Raw genomic sequence first — 20,000 nt, forward strand, 5'->3', positions numbered from 1 at the left:
GTAGCAGCAGCAGCATCAATCAGAATAAAATTAGGACATCTCGGACGGTTTCAAGTGTTAATGGTTTCCGGCCATGTGGGTTGTATGCGTGCAAGATTACCCGGGAAGTGGGGGGAGGGTGTCCCCTCGGCCGACCTGGGTGCTGCCTTGATAACGCGGCAACGCATCACGTATCGCCCACCCACCCCAACCGCCCTCCTCACGCTTGCATTACCGCGTACCGGCACCCTGGCGTCACACTTCAAACGTGTTGCAGTGAGACTGCCACTTGCAATGCACAACGGCAGCAGCAACCAGTGTAATGCTTGCACTAGTAGTAAAACCAAAAGATCTCTCTCATATCTACTGTATATATGCACTTACACACGCACACACAAACACGCAAATTATATACATATAAATAAATGAATATATATATACATATATATATGTATATATATATATATGTGTGTATATATGCAAACACACATGTATGTATATATATATATATACAAACACACACACACACATATATATACATATATATATGTATATATGTGTATATATATACACAAACACACACACATATATACATATATATATATATGTATATATGGATGCATATATATGTATATGTATGTATATATGGATGCATATATATGTATATGTATGTATATATAAATATATATATATATATATATATATATATATATATATATATATGTACTGTGTGTTTGTGTGTGTGTGTATTGCATCGACAAATGGTAGCTGATTGGACATCTTGAGGTCCCTGGTAAATGCAGACAGAAACTTTTCCATGAGGCACATCGAGTTAGAAATAAGTCTTTCACTTATAGACTCCATCTTTCTAACTGCGTCTTACTTCCTTCGGGAGTGAAAACGAAAGACAACCGTAAATTATGATTGGGTGTTACTAAGTATCGCTCTATCTTGGAGCATTTTTGATAACAGAATTAGGAACAAGAAAGACAAGTTACGGTTGGACGATAAGACTGCAACCTTCGTCTACCTTCGTCTACATGAGAAGGATCACGACTTCTCTCTCCAGACGACTAAATGGTGGAGAATACAAAGATAGTTGACTCCTTACATGACAACCATCATTTGGAGATCCTGGAGGCCTTTTATACGACAGCGAGAGCTCCAGTCATTTGTATTCAGGGAGGCTACATCTGTGGTCCTGGTTTCCACGCGTGGGTATAGAATCACCCAGGGAAGCAACTCACGGAATGCAACAAACACAAAGCTCCCTTAGAATACAGTCTCGAATATTTATTATTATTATGTGACCTTCCAACCGCCTGCAGCTATGTATATATTGTCTTTCTTGTTCATATTTCTCTTATTGAAAATCCTCCAGGCAGAACGAAATGGCTTAATGTTCAATCATGAACTACACACATACACACACTTATACTGTATATACACGCGCACACACACAACCTCGTGGCGCAGTGGTTAGAGTTCTCGCCTGGGCAGGGAGTAGAGGGTGTGTGTGCGTGTAAGGTCACAGTATTACCCATAGATCGGTCATACGAGTCCAAACACGTGATCCAAGACCATGATGAACCACACACACACACACACACACACACACACACACACACACACACACACACACACACACACACACACACACACGTACACACACACACACACACACACACACACACGTACACACACACACACACACACACACACACACACACACACACACACAAAGGCATGAGGAAAGAAATGACCGGTTTCTACACCCGTTGTTTGGTCTTGTATCAAGAAGAGTGTTTTCGCTTCCTAAGTTATATATAGTCACTATATCAACTTGTATAAAAAATTCAAGTACAAGGCTGCTTTTATCATCTAAACCTGGCTCGATGCAGCCTTTCCTTATTGAGTTGCACCTGTTACATGCTGGTTAGCGAAGGATCTGAAGTAATAACTTCATCATATACGTGCAGATTCCCTGTCAACGTCCTTGTAATCTCAGTGAGTTATCCTTCAGGGAGCCACGGCAGATGCACCCGCACTCGACGCGTCCGCCGTAAGTGGCTGTGATGCATTTGGTCGTACGATTATCTCTTATCTCTCTGGTGGGGCTTCTTCGAGCGGGATCACACTGTGGGGGTGTGAGGCAGCCCCCCACAAGGACGTGAAGTAGGTCTCAGAGGAGACAAAGATGTTTAGCTTGGCCAAATTGTTGTTCTCTTGTTATTGGTTTCATGGGTACTGTCGTTGTTGTTGTTGTTGTTGTCTTCGTTTTCTGTTGTCGTTGTCGTCGTCATCGTTGCCATCATCATCATCATAATCGTCATCACCACCACAACCATCACCACCACCATCATCACCATCAACATCACCGTAATCATCATCATTATAATCACAAACACCATCGTCATGATCACCATCATCGTCATTCTGCATTGCCTCTGACCCTGGCAGTGGGCGAGGGGTAGGGAGGGGAGGGCCCCTCAACCACAAGAAGCTATAACGGGAAATGTATATAAAGGAACACAAATGGTTGTTTGGATGAGTGTGGGACGAGTGAAGCGTGGGTGTACGCCTTTGCCGGCCACCTCCCTTATAAGGGAGAAGGACCTTTGGTATACTGTATGTAGTTCATTGTTGTTGTTGTTATTATTATTATTATTATTATTATTATTATTATTATTATCACTATTACTATTATTCATTATCATTATTATTATTATTATCATCAGTATTATTATTATTATTATCATCAGTATTATTATTATTATTATTATTATTACTTATTATTACTAATCATTATTATCATTATTATCAATCATTACTATTATTACAGTTATCATTAGTAGTATTATTGTTCTTGTTATTATTACTAATCATTACTAATTATTATCATTATCATTATTATCAATCATAAATAATTACTATTATTACTATTGTGGATAGGAGGTAAAGGGAACACGGGCTGAGGGAAATACTTTTATTCCTGACTAGTTTCGCTTGAGTATTCCCTTTACCTCCTATCCACATTCGTCACAATGTTCACACATTATTACTATTGTTATTAGTATTAATATTATTTTTATTATTATTATTGTTGTTATTATTATTAGTAGTAGTAGTAGTAGCATCATTATTGTTATTATCATTATCATCAGTCATTATTACTATTATTACTATCATCATTGTCATCATTTCTATTACTATTATGGTTATCATCATTATCATCAATATCGTAATTGTTATTGTTATTATCTTTATCAACTTTATTATCGTTTTCATTAATAACAACAATAATGATAATGCATCAAAATGCAATTTCCCCCATGTAAGGGGTAGCCTAGCCAAGGCAAGCACCCAAACCGTCACCCATACAGAATCCTTAACCCCTTGGGGATGAAGGGTCATCCCTGGGTCCCGCCTACTGCTCGAGTCAGAAGCAGTGCAGCAAGACGCAGCACCAAATTAAGTCCCGATAGCCGAAACTGGCATACCTCCATCACCCCATTACAAAGTAGTCCACCCCATTTGTCCACTCACAGAATTTACAGAGTAGAGAAGATATGACTTCAGGGTGCCTCAATTGATCAGCCATTCACAACCACTCACAACTTACACCTATCCTGCCCACTCCCTTCCCTGCGCGATAGACACTCCTCTTTACCCAAGACCTTCACTCTATCCATCCTTCTCATTCTGGGTCTTCCCCTCCTGTTCACTTCATCCACCTTTGCCTTCCACGCTTTTTGCTAGTCTCTCTTCACCCATTCTTTCCATATGCCCAAATCGTCCTTTTTTTTTTTATCAACCCTCTATACCCTGCTTTTTGACTCGCATTTTCATATTTCACTCTATATGTCCTCGGATGCCCCATCATACTTCTTAGATCCTTCATCCCTTAACATCAAAGTTTCTGATAGGTACAGTGCCGTTACAAAGCCTTGATGATAATCATAAGGAGATTCAGAACCCTTGAATTCCTTTTTTAATCTATTTTACGCAATACTTTTCACAATTTATCAAACCATTTTGGGCGAGCTTGATTTGGTGGTTCACTTTCCATAAATAGCTTGTAGCTGTGATTACATTCAGTGAGCGTGTTTTGAGATACTTCCCACATCTCTTCAACTGTCTGCACTTCTTACATTTCAGTCTATGGGATGAAGCTTTTGTCAGAGCTGAAGTCAGCTATTACAGACTTACAACTGTCTGTTCTTGAATTATTTTGTAGCCGGACTGTGATAACCAGATGCAATGGTTTTGCCAACTTCTAAGTCAGTTATCATATTTTCCTGGCTAATCAATTATATATCTTTGCCTCGCGATTTACATATTGCATTGAATAATTGTCACCGAGAAAATCTATAAAACGATTACCTACACTGCTATGAGTTGCCCAATTAATGTCAGTGTGATTTTGAAATATTTCATCACCAGCACGTCACGAATGCAAGAACTAGATAATTCTTGAAACAAATTATTATTCGCCAGAGATTATGTCTGTCCTGCATAACACTACGATATTCATATTTTGTTCGTTTGCTCGAGTTAACCCATAAGCTATCGTAACTCTAGATTTCGATAATTTCGTTTAGACATATTTACTCAGCAGACTTTAGTTCACACACTTGGGCATTTGAGTCAATCTGCATCAGCTTGCTGCGTTGTGACGTCACGTAACGTGACTTCCGTCGTCTCTCCACCTTTCGATGACGTTTCCTTGACCTCCTCTATCGTGACGCGCGCAAACTAGGGTCAATGATCAAGCTTCGTGATCCAACAGTGATATCGTTGATCATACAGTTAAGTGTAACATCAAAATTTATCTCTTTCAACTCGGTTGTCGTACTTCATAGCTTCTGCTCCAGTTTAGAACAGATATTTTCACGCAGCAGAGGAGGCAGACGTCAGCATATAGATAATCTCGGCCAATAGGAACACCCTTCAGATCAGAATTCGATTTCTCATTTGCGTAAAACAGTTACAATAATGTATTAATTACCTCGCTGTGTTCAAGGGACTGTGTGATATTCCTTTGGTCCATAGGAACTGTTATTAATTCCACCTTGCAGTATTATCAACCAGTATCAACCGTCACTGTACGTGAAGCGATCGTAACGAGACGCTGTCTGACCGAAACGATTCCCCCCCCAGGACTGAAAATGTTTGCGAAGTAATTGTACACACTTTCACAGTATCATCGGCTCGTGATCGACGAAAAATCAATTATATCTGAACGATTACCTTGCCGTGGTTGTAACCTCTTGTGTGGGGAGGGGAGACCGGACTAGCCTGACCGTGGGTTGATGGGTGGGTGGGTGTTGATCTTGGCTGGGCAGGTTGTGCTGCTCCAGACACCGCCTGCGTGTGAATATGTGTTCGTATGAGTGGGAGAGCGTGTTGCCATGTGCTAGGGCAGGAGGTCGGGCAGAGAAAGCGCGCGCGTGCGCATTGGCAGTCAAACAGCTTTCAAATCGACTTGACGTCACATCTTCAACGGCAGAGCCAATCTGAACTTGACCCTGCCGGCGGGCGGGCGTGCGCATGACTAACCTTGCTTGCTGTCGCCAGACCATTTCATGCATCACCGTCTTGGTAACCATTTTTTTCTTTTTATTCCGTGATGATTTTATTTAGCTCTAGGATTTTTTCTTGGTTTGACATTCCCTTTAATATCTATATTCGACTTATACTCTGGTTTTGTGAAAATACTTCATTCAGTGCTGGGGGAGGGGAAATCCTATACACCCCGACGGGTTAAACTTATTTTGATTTAATCCTTCGGTGTATTTTTGTTCAGGCGATTAAACGCAGCTGGCAGTGCCCTCTGCCTGCAGTGAAGATTCAAAGATCGGGATGTTCAGAGTTAACAGAGGAGGCACAGATAAAGCTGCTTGGCGTCAAAAATATAGGTTACAGTAAACGTCCACAACAATCACTGATTTAGTCAGTGAGTTGATGGAGACAAACTCCTCGAAAGCTCTCAGGTAAACTCCCGATCTATCCCTATCGTTTAAAGTCAGACGAGATCCATCCGATACAGCCATATCTCGCGGCGTGCCCCCTTCTGGGTTGTCTCTTCAGATATGACCCTGTGAGCAGGGTCACCATCCAGGAGACGAGCCGTGTGCGCTCGTAATGCATCAGGTGGTAGTTGGTCGTTGGTAAGGCTGATTGTTTATCTAATCTTTTCAAGAAAATGTCTACTCTGATAATCAATTGCTCAGCCATATCTCGCAGCGTGCCCCCTTCTGGGTTGTCTCTTCAGATATGACCCTGTGAGCAGGGTCACCATCCAGGAGACAAGCCGTGTGCGCTCGTAATGCATCAGGTGGTAGTTGGTCGTTGCTAAGGCTGATTGTTTATCTAATCTTTTCAAGAAAGGGTCTACTCTGATAATCAATTGCTCCTCTGGGGAGTCGTGACCTTACACAAGATATCTTGTGACAAGCATACGACAAGACAGGATCACAAGATCTTGCAACCAATGACGACCACCCACTTTCTTATTGTGACCGTTTTCTCCGTGGAGAGGCTGTACCCTGTCTTGAGTGAAACGCTTCTCCACTCTTTCTGAATCCCAGCAGACTAATTCATTCATCTTTGTGGCATCTCCATCATAGCGATGGGATTAACGACACAAACCTTAGCCCCTTTGTGATAGTCTCCGTGTCAAGAACAGTGTTTGATAAAGTTTATTTCAGAAAGTTTTATTGTAGATGTTTAGAAAAATGCAGGGTGTTACTGAAAATATTATCAGTCGACTTGATGTAATTATGGGTGACAAGAAATAAACATCGTTTATAACTAAAACGGTGACAGCTTTTGAAAGTAGTTGATAGACAAGATTACATTTAGATAATTATGACCAAGAGTATGTCGTAAGGACTTAGATGCATACAAGATTTAGGTTCAATACTATATGCACTTATATCGTATGCCTTAGTGATAATGTCAATTTGTCTCTTTTACTGTTAATTTTCTAACGGGAGGAAACGAGTTTAAGAAACAAAAATAAAACAAAGAGTAACGTACACAAAACCTCCATTATTACAAAATTAAGAGCAGTCTACATATCAATGCAAGCTGATAGAGATATAGTTCTCTTCACATAGAAATGCCACATTGCCTGTCGTCTTCTCCAAACTGTAATAAGCGTATTCTCACGTCGAACTTTTAGTCGGAGCAAGTCTTACAATGAAGTCACAATGAACTTTTGATTCAAGTCTAATCTCACGACCCAAAAATAACCTCCCACAGAAATATTCCTATTTGTGTGGTCATGGAGAACAGTGTTGTCTAAACTAGGGTTAGCGTACCCCTGGGGGTACGCAACATAGATCATAAGGGTACGTGAACAAACAAGGAACACACACACACACACACACACACACACACACACACACACGACTCGTGGCGCAGTGGTAGAGTTCCCGGAAGCCACTACGGCGGTCCGGGCTCGAATCCCGCCCAGGGCTAAAATAATTTCAGTATCGCTACGCTGCGAGTCGTTATTCCAACTCTCATGGGCGGGGAGTTGGGTGTGTGTGTGCGTGTAAGGTAACAACATTACCCATAGATCGGTCATATATGAGGTCTGAGCTCTCTTCCGGGAAGGTAATAACTGTCGATCACGAGTCTAACACGTGATCCGAGACCATGGTGAATCACACACAACAGAAACATTCCATGTTCTTTGAAGGCAAAAGAGAGAGGGAGCGGAGGGATGGGTATGTGAACAAACAAGGAACACACACACATATAATTTATATATTATTTACATTATCTTAAATAAAACTGAGTTTGTTAACAGTAATAAAGGGTACAATTGGCGAAAATGTTTGGACAACACTGATGTAGAAGATAGGGATGGGTAGAGTGTCTGCCTGAAAGCTCGTCAGAGTTGACAATGAGGAGGAGTGGCGAGTGAGTTTTCGCTCTCGCTCTGTTTTTTGCTTTTGTCTAGAGCTCAGGGCACAGAAAGATTTCCCTGATTGTGGTTAGACTGGAAACTTTCTAACTGTGTGCTTGCTGAGTATCACCTTTCGAATGTGTTCCTCTTGTTACGGTTTGGCTTGTTTTTTTTAATTTTCTTACTTAAACCGGTGTTGTCAGTGGTCATTCCAAGTATTCATGCATCTATATGGACAATTGTATTTCTCCACATCCTTTCAACATGTAGTTTTCCTAAATTTATTTTCATGACCTCTTAAAGCCCTCCTATCCTTAATCAGGATATCTCTACTGTCAGTGACCTGAATACTCTAATCATGTCACCTCTTTCCCTTTGATCTTTCAAAGTTGGGAGACCTACTGCTTTTAGTCCTTCCTGATATGGTTTACTTGTCAGGCTGGGAACCATTATGGTTGATGTCCTTTGTATTTTCTCGATCTTGTTTATACTCTTACACTGTGGGGACGATACCAGAGACGAATATTCCAGTCTTGGACATATCAGAGTTTCGATGAGTTTTTTTATTATCCCTTCATACATATATTGAAAATCCGTTTTAATCTTTTGCAGTAGTCTGTACGTCTCTCCCACAGTCTTTCCGATATGTTTGTCGTATGACAGGTTGTCTTTTACCAACACTCCAAAATCTGTCTCCCCTTTTACTTTTGTAATAGGGTCACTTCCTACGGAATAGTTAAAAGATGGTCTGTAGTAACTATTGCCCTTTTTCAGTACTTTGCAATTTTTTAGAATTGAAATTTATTTCCCATTCTTGTATCCATGCAAAAAGAGTATCTAGATATTTTAGCAATGGCCTACAGGTCTTCTCGTCTTCCACTCTTATGATTTTTGCATCATCAACAAACATGTTAACATAGCTTGTCATACATTCCACTATGTCAGTGACATCGACAAGAAATCTTATTGGTGCAAGCACTGAACCTTGAGGAACTCCGCTAGTTACTGCTATTCATCTTGACATCTTATCATCTGTTGTCCTCGTGTAGTGTGTGTGTGTGTGTTTGCGTGCAATTCAACACGACCTTAGATCACGGGTTAGTCATGTGATCGGCAGCAGTTACCTTCCCGGATGGAAGATCAGAGTTCATATATGGCCTGATCTATGGGTAATGCTGTGACCTTGCATACACGCACACCCAACTTCTTGCCCATCAGTCTTAGAGTGCTGGTTCAATGTGCTTGGGCAAGACTCGAACTCGGATCGGTGTATTAGCAGTCAAGAACAGTACCACTGCACTGTCGATCAGTGTGTGTATGTACAATATATATATGTATATATATTTATCTAAAATGAGTGTGTATGTGTGTGTGTCTAAACATGTAATAAAAACAAGAAGAAAACACTAAATCAGAGTTACAGTAAGTACACTACTGAAGGCAGCTAAAATAAATTGAAGCCGTCATGACATTTTCGTAGTGATCACCAGCTTGTTACGATGTGCTGTCAACCGAATGGTAGAATACCCTGTATCTTAAAAAGAGAGAAAAATAGGTAGATGTTGATGAAATACGTGTGCCATTTATGTTTTTTTTTTTATTATTATTATTATCACTATGTGATGGCATTCGTTGATAGGCTTTGCTGAAATGCGCTCGGTGATTTGATTTTTAGAGACCGTGTAACCACTTCTGGGAATAGTTTATAGAAGTGATATGCAGGGCATATAGGTTTCTACAGGAAGAGCAAAACTATACATCAGAGTTTATTTTCATTGGTCGGAGAATTTCCTTCGATTTTTGTTCAGTAGGAGGAGAATTCGTCGTGCAGGTCGTTGTGAGAAAGCCCAGTTCATTTTAGGGGGAGATAAAATTGGCTAAACTTACGAGGAGTGTGGCAATGGACAGACTCGCAAATCTAATCCTGTCTCAGTCTGACTCGAGGCAGCAAAGTAGTCCATCAAGGCCAAGGCGCTACTTGGAGTGACGACAGAGACATTGTCGACAGTTCCTGCTACAGACGGTTCCTCCTCCCAGGATCTTGCAGCTTATTTCCAAAGGGTGCTTGGTTTTAACCATTCCTCATCCGGACGACTTAAGTCATCTCCGGTGGACTCACCGTTCGATAAAGCATATGTATTCATTGGAAAAATCAGTATTGGAATTGGTTGTCCGGCTGGATAAGATTATTTAAGGAAAAAAATTGTAGATGAAGAATTCTCTTTCCAATTTGTTTCCTGGGTATGATTCTTTATACTCCTCCTTTGTCATTCACAAGATCTTTATTCTTCTTCTTCTTCTTCTAAAAAAAAAAAAAAAAAAAAAAAAAAGATAATAATAATAATGATAATGATAAATATAAAATAAAATAAAGGGTACTTTACTCTATATCAGTCATTTAATGGGAATTGTATTAGTAGCCTATAATCATTTATTTGTAAATGTCTGAACTTCATGCAGTTGATTATGTATTTGGTTACGACAGCAGCAAACATCTTGAACACTTGTTGCTTGTAACAAGCGGAGTTTCTTGATCAAATAAGACTTCTTTTACAATATTTTTCAAAGGCTTTGATTCAAGTAACTCTGTGTGGTATGTGACGTGTGTGATTTTTCTATATATTTTCTTACCTTTGTCGCGCGTAGAAACGTCGATGAGTATAGAACATCTAAAGAAATTTAACCTTTTACCCAAGATTGTCAGAGTAGAATCTCATAGACCACATAATAAAATCCAGCATAGATCCTTTCAGTTTTGGGATAAGGTGATGCATCATGGTTGCTTACTTTGGCCAAAAACTATTTTGGTCAAGAAATCCATAGAGGCTTGGCCTTTTGGAATATTTGGAGGCTGAAGGATTTGGAGGAACGTTGGGAAAGTGGTCTTTTGATATTGTGTTTAGGATTAGTAAAGTAAATACAGTTTACATGAGTAAACAAGAAGGCAAAAGAAACGAGTGACAAAATATCAAATTTGCGCGGCGATGGAAGTCACAGCGCGCCTTATGAGAGACATTGTTACATTTGTAATCAAGGAATGAGCATTCTTTAAGAATGAGCATCCACGCATTTGACTGTTTTATAGTGTCTTTTCTAGAATGGTTATTTAGATGGTCTACTTTGCAAGAAATTAACAGAAATTAGATATATTTAAATTTTCACTTTATGATTTTTGTTCTTCTTGTTTTAGTTTGAAAGTCTCGTTGTTCAGTACTTCCTACACGAACAATGTCCACGTAAATATACACAAACAAGGAGGTAACTTTCTTCTTCCCAAGTTGTAATACATCATACTTACCTGTAAACATGCAATCTTTGAAGGTGTGCATAGGATATGGAATGAAAGGCTTGGGCTGTAAATAACGTTGCGTGTATTTATCCTTCCAACCCCATCGTCTCCACGCGGGGCGAAATGGCAACAGTTGTCCGGTGTGAGGACTCTGTCCCACGACGCGGTTCCCTGACTCGCGAATCAGACGCTTATTGTAGTGGTCGGTTATCAACAAGAGTATTTTTGAATTAATTACACCCTTAAAATAACTAGCTAGGGAGAATACCTTAGAAGGTCATTGGTCCATCTGACGAAAGCTTTTCAGTATCATCACAAAATGTTCGTAGACTAGAGTAACGTGACAAAACGTCATTATTGTTATTGTTGATATTATTATTACCATTATTATTATTATCATTATTATCATTACTATTATTATTTTATTATTATTATTACTATCATTATTATTATAATAATCGTTATCATTGTTACCAGTTTTATCGTTATAATTGTTGTTTTTATTATTATTATTATTATTATTATTATTGTGATTATTATTATTATTATTATTATCCTCACAGTCATTGTCATTATTATAATACCTGTTATTATTGTTATTATTATTGTTATAACCATTATCTTTATTACAATTGCCAATGTTGTTATCATCCTTTTATAATCATCGTGGTCCTTGTTATTATTTTTGTTATTTTTATTATCATTATTATTATTGTTATTATTATTATTGTTATTATTATTATTATTATTATTATTATTATTATTATTATCATTAATTATTGATTATTATTATCGTCATCGTCATATAATCCTTAGAGTTCAGATGAATTATGCAAGATACATTTATGATAAAATGACAATATTTACAATATGAAACTATGTGCGTCCATTCAGAACCACAAATTGCTGAGAAGATATAATCTGCTTTCGCTTGACGGTTATTTCCGTTGTTTGGACAACGTTTTTCAAATGAACCAACGGGGGGCGGGGGGGGGGGAGACTTGGTCCAGCATGGAAGTATTGTCCTAAATTGTTCTCGACACAGAGAGTGATTCTGTAACGCAGCATCTATTTAGCTCAGATAAGAATGAAATTCTTCTCCAGAGTAGCTGTTGGGGAGGAAGGGAGGGAGGGGTGGCCTCTTGGTCATAAGGTAGAAGCTTTGAACTCCACTCGAGTGTGGTACGAGGGTCTTAGGCTCAGTGTGAGCTTCCTCGACGACACAGAAGTCGTGCAGATGCAGAAACTTTCCCATGTCCGATAGATTTTTTTGTTTTACGTCCACACTCGCCTGATAGACAACCCGGATTTTTGTTACCCCCTTTTGCAAACGACTTTTGTCACATGTTTTACTTTTTTTTTTTACCGAAGCGAAGTGTGGATTCTTGTACTTGTGCTGCGCGTGCGCACACTCCCCTCCCTGACGTGGGTTTCCCTGTCCCAACAGCTGTTCTGGAGGAGTGAGAAGTAGATCGGGGGGATCGTCTTCTCTCAGCACTAGAAGCCGAATGACGATTTCATTGTCTCCTAGTGCCACCGAGTTCTTGCTTCCTGCAGGGGTCGCTGCGTTTGGAACAGGTAGGGCGTCTGACGAGTGACGGGAGGGGCGAGGAGAGGTAAAGGGTTAGGAATTGGGGACAAAGAATGGCCTCCTCTGGGCATAAGAACGCCCTTGAAACATGAACGACGGGTAGTTTAAGGATGATACAAGGCCCTTCAAGGAGTCTGTCCTCTTTGAATATTAATTGATAGTGTTCAAGTACTTTCAATTCGACCATGTCGGTTTTTACCAAATATCCTCTAAGAATGTATAGGACCTTCGGTTGATTTTGAAAGTACTGGGATAATCATGATTGTCCGTAATGAAACAACTCGCAATATCACTCATTGTATAGTTGCCTAATGATGATGAAAAGGCCTTTAGTAGCAGGCAGGGTGCGAGGACAGGTACACTCTGAGGAACTCCAAGAAGCCGTTCTTGCATAGAGGTCGTGGAAGGAAATGTGTGTGGGAAAGAGCGTTAGTCGGTGTGAATTGGTGAAGGAAAAAAGAAAGGCAAGTACTAAATGAAACTAAAAAAAATGTGTAAGATAATGATGACTATTTACTGTGCAGGTGGGGGTATTTAGGGACAGATCTGATACGACACAGCAAGGGCAGGTGTCGATACACCTGTATGTGATAGAGCATTGGGGTTGTTGTCCCGATATGGAGTTCTCGGTCAATTTACGTGGATATGTGTACATTGTTCTCTCCTCATACTTTGCTTGTGTTGGGACATAACGATTAATACTTATTTTTGGAAGGTTGCTGGTATGCATCATGGTATATAACCTTTTGTCTCTGAAATAATTTTCTTTATCAAGTTGGAATCCGGAATATAACATCTCACATAAAACACAACAGTGATAAGATTAGATATCTCTAGACTTTTCGTGCTTTTACTGTGGATGTTTTACCTCAACATCATTTTCTTGAGGTCAGAGAAAAGAATGTAAGACGTGTATGGCAACAACAGGGCCAAACCGACGGCTGTCTCCTCTCAAGTCACGGGGAATGAAAGGATCGTTGAGTATTAGGGATGCTCATTTCGTTAATCTTGTCCTGAGCCATGGAGCTAAATACCGACATATCAGTCGCCAATCACCTAATCGGGTGGTTCATCCTTAGCCACAATCAGTGTCGCCGTACTAGACCCCTTCAGCAAGTTAGGAACCCACAGAACTTAGATCTATCCAGACTGACAGTTGAGGTAACACAGGTGGAAAAGGGGCAGGGGGTAAGTGTAGAAGTTGTTTGAATGGAGTGTACTGGAAATACATTTCTATGTGCTCCCTAGCTGTGAAATGAAGCATCCCACATTATGTGAACGTCTGGAGCTCATGCATGGTGGTGTAAGCGCCTGAAGAGGACTCTGAAAGGATTTGTAGGCATGCATGTGTTGGAAGGAGAATGGCCGAGTGGAAGTTTGATTACTTGTGAACCAAAACATTTGAGGTCAAGCTAGGTCGGAGGATCGTGATGATGACATCTGACTCACAATTTCACTAAAATTACCAATCAGGTCCGAGGAGACTGATTACACTGGCTGAAGGTGCCTTATGACCGCGTTCAAGGTTAATTATTGGGGTCAATATAACACCATTACTTTTATAAAAAGAAGTGATCTCGGATAAAAGCCCTTCAGTGGTTTCTTCTTGCTGCCGATGCCAGAGACGCCATGAGGCGAACAGTTTGGTTATGAGGAATCAGACTACTGCACTGGTTGAGTCTTTGTTCAAAACTGTTGTTCGCACGCCTTCACGTGATAATCATCTGTGTCTTCAAATACCGTTGAGTCAGATGTTGATACAAAGGCGCTGCGGCAATAGTCCCCTTTTATACACAAAAATCTTTTAATCTTTGTACAGGCTTCTCTCCCACAAAGACCGATCCCATGCAAGCGGATGATCTTTTCTAGGTAGTCCATAGTCCAAAGTATGTAACGAGGTGAAGTTGAAAGTGCCCCAGGGTGATAACGTGACCACGTATAAGACTATAACTAAGTAATGGCTAGCTGAAGATTCAAGTGACTTGCTTTTGCTATCCACGAATGTGAAGTTAGTCTCCTAGTGCTACATCTACAAACGACTGATGACTTGCGGCACTGGCGTGTTTGCAATACAATTTTTATTTCGATTCCAGCGACTGTGACTACCTATTTTCGGTTGTCTTCAGCTTATGCGAATGACTAACATGTCACGCCTTTGCCTCAGTCTCTCATTCCATTAAATGGCTGTGAAAAGATTCTAAGCCAATAAAAGGATTTCTATTCCCTTTGGGTTCCCATGATTTGGATTTGCTAGAGAGGTTTCTTCGTGTTTGTGGAGTTCCCATTGACTCCTTGTGTCTGTGTGTGGGGGGGGGGGGCAATTTTGTGAGTCACATCTGCATCTATTGCTGTTGAAATTAACGTGAACAATGGATGAGTATTGTAACATCTTGAAAAAAATAAAAATAAAACTGTACCGTAAATTGGGATGAGTTGGCACAATATGTGGAAAAAAAGGGAGATGTATTAAGACATAGAAAGGTAAAGTGAAGGAGTCAATTTGGATTGATAAGAAGTTGGAATTTAGGATAAGAGGGTAAGTCACTCGGTATGGTCTTCGAATGTTCAGCAATCCTGCAACTGAACCCTTTATGCACAAGCGAAAAAACCAGGTCAATATCTTCTGTGTCGTATCTTCTAGTGTTGTACTACTTTCATATCACAAAAACGATTGAATTTCTGATACAGCATTCCACATCTTTAACATGATATAAGCGGAAAGATTTGTATCCTGATATGATTCCTCAAAACCCTCCCCGTTTTATGGTAATACCGGAGACTCGACGTTTGAAATCCGTTATAAGACTGCACTTGCGAACCATGCAGTGCCCGGATGAGATCCCGTCAGACATCCCACGGCACACCGCGCAGCCGTGAAAGCGGCGCACATCACGGAAGTCTCAGAATATTCTTGACGTAGGATGGCGGAAGCCTCAATTTCCTGCCCTGTGTCAGCTCCTAGCTCTCGGCCCCAGATCCTTTTCAACCAGCAGCGACCCCTCCGAAGCAAGAACGGGATCATTTGGCGAACAGTCCTCCCTTTGCCATATCCTTTGGATACTGGGATTCTGGAAAGCTTGCAACCCTGTATTAATATTTTGATTCCGTTGATTCGTCGCAAAAATGAAGAAGGGCGTATGGCGAGTTAGGCGATCGCACAACATTAAATCTGTATTTACATGAAAGCGTGAAACTTATAATTGTGAAAAAACATGAGATGAATGATATGGACACATTTAATATGTTGCCATGGAAACATGTTTGTTGGGTGAAATGAGATGTTTACAAGAACGAGGGTGAAGATGCGTCTCAGCTTTCAACTGAATAGGAACCTACTTTTGCTAAAGAAAGACTTGTATGTCACCAGAAAAAGTAGCCTGGTGCAGTTTGGGACTTTTGAATCACAAGAGAAGTGTCTAACTTACAGAGATTGAAAATTTGCCTTAGGATTTTAACTACAAAGGAAAAAAAAAAGGTTAGGGGGGGCAAGACCGTGTATTTATGTTTGGGGGTGATTAAGGACATGGTTTCAGTCATTGCCTAGGCAACGCCTCGAGTCTGCTCCATACTAGTCCCACCCAGCGGCTCTGTCAATAATAATAAACCCTCAGGTTATGGCAACACCGTCGTAACTTATTGCCATATAGTGAGGTTTGTTATCGACAGAGTCGCCGTGACAGACTATGCGAAGAGATGTAGTCGGGAATGGACGCAGGCAAGGACTGAGGGATAGTCTGCATGAGAAGGACAAGAAAACGGCCCCTGTTAAGCCCCGATCTTGCCCGCAGGTCAACAAAATACACGGGTGTCTGCGTGAACATGTCCTTTGTGGGTTAAAAAACCAAGAGGTATTTCAGTTACGTCGAGTAAAGGACTCGTTTGTGTCACAAGAAAATCCCTGTTTGTTGTGTTGGCCTATCAGGACTTTCTGATTGTGCATTATCAAGAGAACTGTATTATTACCATCATAGAGCAAGGAAGGGGAGACCAAAAAGCTTCAATTAATATTTTCATTGTAAAATATGTGTAAACAACCAAAGAGATATTTACAAAAACTATGTACATATTCCATCAACAGTGGACATCTACGGTCTCTGCTATAAACATTAATCTAAGTGCCGCCGGAAGCTATACTATTTCAAAAGGAACAAAAGCTATCTTCAGTTCTAAAAAGATTAAAACTTTACATGTATGTACCACTTTCTATATAGTCATTCCAAATTTACATTTATATACCACACTTCAATAGTCTCTCAAATGCTCAGGTCAATTTTATTTTATTTTTTTTTTTTACTTTGTACGTTAACAAGGATCTCAGGAAATTAGAGTGCACACGCAAAAAAAAAAAAAAAAAAAAATGAAAATAAAAATATTGTGAGGTCAAAGTCCCACGATGACATAATCTTCCAAGACAATTAATGTGAATAGATGATGATTATCAGTTTTATTTATTTATGGAAGAATGAATACGATTCACGTGGAATTTCTATGCTTATGACCTCGACGTTTTGTTGTTGATTTGTTCTGGCAATGATTATATAAAATGCAACATGATATACGTTAATATGCATATATACATCAATATATGTACATATATGTATATATACTATCCATCCATACATATATATATATATATATATATATATATATATATGTATGTATATATATATATACATACATATATATTTCACTTTCTCATGTATATATATATATATATATATATACATATATGTAAATACATACATATATATATATATATATATATATATATATATAGTGTTTGTGTATTTATGCATGTATATATGTATGTATAAACTAAAATTTGGCAACTCGTGTGCGACAAGATGACATCGTGAAAACACTGTATCAAGTGTAAAGTTGGGAAGATTTTGGACATATCCTTTCCTTAAGCATGAAAGGGATATTCGGGGTTGATAGAGTATTTAACAGTCCCCTGTTTTCAGGCAGCAAAAATGTTAAAATAATCCCTCTTAACATTCTTAACTTCGTTTGGGAGTAAAGGTTCGTCGTAGTGTACAATAAAAAATGGTAATCTTGGCCATCGAATCTGGACAAAGGGAGAGTAACGGATGGCTTCTCTCGATGAAAACGTTATTGGAACATGACAACTTCTGCAAACATTATTATTTTTTCTTCTTCTTCTTTCTTTCTTTTCGTCATACTATGGACAGAATATAATTATGCTATTTAGCCCTATGGTGTAGACAGATACCATCTTCTGGCCATGATACGCTTTCAAACAAAAGAAGCAGGAAATATTTGCACAAAATGGCGGAGAACAATCAGAAGGAGGGGAACGCGAGTTCGAGATTTTGAGCCAAGAGTCGTCGGCGTCGTTGTCTCACCCGAAGTCGACCGGCGAGGCTGAAGACCGCGAGGAGAAGGTCTGGGGGGGTTGGGGGTAAGGTCCGTTCCTGGGTGGAAGAGGTGGACTAACTTTCAGGAGTTGCACGGAGTCAGGCTGGAGATATGAGTCACCACGGTCTTGGATCACGTGTTGGACTTGTGATCAACAGTCACTTCCCTTCCGGATGAGAGCTCAAGAGATCACATATGGCCTGATCGATGGATTACTCGTAAGCTGTGACCTTACACATGCACAAACTAACGTGTGTGTGTGTGTGTGTCCGGTGAGTGTATGCATAGTCTGCGATGTGTGCACGAATGTGCGTCTGTGTGTGTGTGTGTGTGTGTTTATACGTGTGTGTGTGTGTGTTTATACGTGTGTGTGTATGTGTGTGTGTGTGCGTGTGCATGTATGTGTGTGCATGTATGTGTGTGTTCGTATGTGTGTTTGTGTGTGTGTGCATGTATGTGTATGTGTGTGTTCGTATGTGTGTGTGTGTGTGTATGTATGTGTGCGTGTGTGTGTGTGTATGTATGTGTGAGTGTGTGCCTGTGAGGGTGAGCGAGCTGAAGAGGTTTGGGAAAGGAGACTTGGCACGCAGGGCGAGGGCCAAGTCCCATTACCGCGGCCGGTCGGTCATGGCCACTCCATGAATCCCTGCCTCGTTGGGACGTGACTATAACCGTTTACCTCGCTCACCACTGCAGAAGACAAACCTCGCAGCTCTCGACCCACGGGCCGAGGGATCTCTTGACCAGAATTGAGGAATCCACAAGGGTCCGACTGTCAGCTGTAAAACCCGATTGACGATAACCAGACTCAATTCTGTGAAGAGTTCCTCCATCAGGTGCTTCACCTCGTGGTCTGACTTCGGGGTGACGTCATTAACCGATGACGTCACTGCAGAGTCGGTAGCAGCGTGGTCGTCGAAGTTCGTTCACTGACTGTTTCGCGAGATGCGATCTTCTTCTTCTTCTTCTTCGGCGTCGGCGACTGTTGCTCACTGCCTCGATTAACGTTCCCACTCTTCTTTCTGATCATACTAGCTTCCTAAGCTATCATTAGATTGGTCCGCATAGAAACAACAACAACAACAACAACAACAACAGCAACTATAGGTCTTAGGCGAATTCTATGAAGGGGGTAAAGGTCTTGGCAAAGGATGTGTAAACAGGAGCTCTCGATCTCTCCGGCACGCCGATCATAGTTTATCATTCTTAGTTGACGAATAGAGGAGGAGGAGGAGGAGGGGGAGGAGAAGAACGAGTGAAGATTAGTCCAAGGGTAGTTTTGTGGGCTGCTGTCCTGTTGCAGGAGGTAGAGATATGCATAGCTAGACAACCGTGAGTTGGTAGTAGTTGAAAGCACTACTGATAGGTAGTGTCAGCCCTGACTTCGGGAGGGAGAAGGGGGTCTGTGGTGATCGTAGACAAGATCGTGAAGGAGGATGAAAGGCGTTTCAACAAAGGGGAGAATGATCCAAAGGAGGGAAGGGAACTTTTGTGCCGGAGAAATCATGGGCTCCCTGTACGATGCATGCTGCTGCTGCTGCTGTCTTTCACTTTAGCCTCGCTCCCTGAAGAAGTCCTTTACTCTAGCCTCAACCCGTCCCGTCTGACTCTCCTAACGTCCTGCTCACCGTTCCTACAATCTGGAATACAACTTACTCGTCTCGCGTCCCGGCTGATTATATTGAACAATCAAGGCTCGTTCTCTCCATTGATACGTCATGACCTGAAACCCAATTGGCTTCCCCGCTCTAGCCTCGCCCGTGCCTCACTTCACCTCCCGAGGACTCCCTTCTATCGAACTCGCTAACCCCGAGCAAACTCTACCACTCTCTCCCTTGCATCAC

At 40.7% G+C, this 20,000-nt stretch overlaps 2 protein-coding genes across 3 annotated transcripts in view; both read right to left on the reverse strand.

Annotated features, from left to right (window-relative positions):
• The window catches only part of LOC143038165 (UDP-glucosyltransferase 2-like), an 86,529-nt gene that overhangs the window by 66,099 nt on the left and 430 nt on the right, over positions 1 to 20,000 (reverse strand). The window contains exons 2-7 of the mRNA XM_076207184.1: positions 18,862 to 18,935; positions 16,460 to 16,586; positions 15,589 to 15,837; positions 12,553 to 12,737; positions 8,300 to 8,395; positions 5,230 to 5,346 (exon numbers count right to left, since the gene is read on the reverse strand). Of these exons, the coding sequence (XP_076063299.1) occupies positions 5,230 to 5,346; positions 8,300 to 8,395; positions 12,553 to 12,737; positions 15,589 to 15,837; positions 16,460 to 16,586; positions 18,862 to 18,935 (848 nt within the window). The remainder of the gene's footprint in view (positions 1 to 5,229; positions 5,347 to 8,299; positions 8,396 to 12,552; positions 12,738 to 15,588; positions 15,838 to 16,459; positions 16,587 to 18,861; positions 18,936 to 20,000) is intronic.
• LOC143037857 (regulator of G-protein signaling 7-like) overlaps positions 12,318 to 20,000 on the reverse strand; it is a 192,063-nt gene continuing 184,380 nt past the window's right edge. For both annotated transcript variants that reach the window (XR_012967525.1, XM_076206439.1), the window contains one exon: positions 12,318 to 20,000. This exon is cut by the window's right edge and continues 1,870 nt beyond it. The gene's annotated coding sequence lies outside the window, so the exon portion shown is untranslated.

This window comes from Oratosquilla oratoria, chromosome 23, assembly GCF_046742065.1.
Source record: "Oratosquilla oratoria isolate Oo_2021 chromosome 23, ASM4674206v1, whole genome shotgun sequence".
Lineage (NCBI taxonomy): Eukaryota > Metazoa > Arthropoda > Malacostraca > Stomatopoda > Squillidae > Oratosquilla > Oratosquilla oratoria.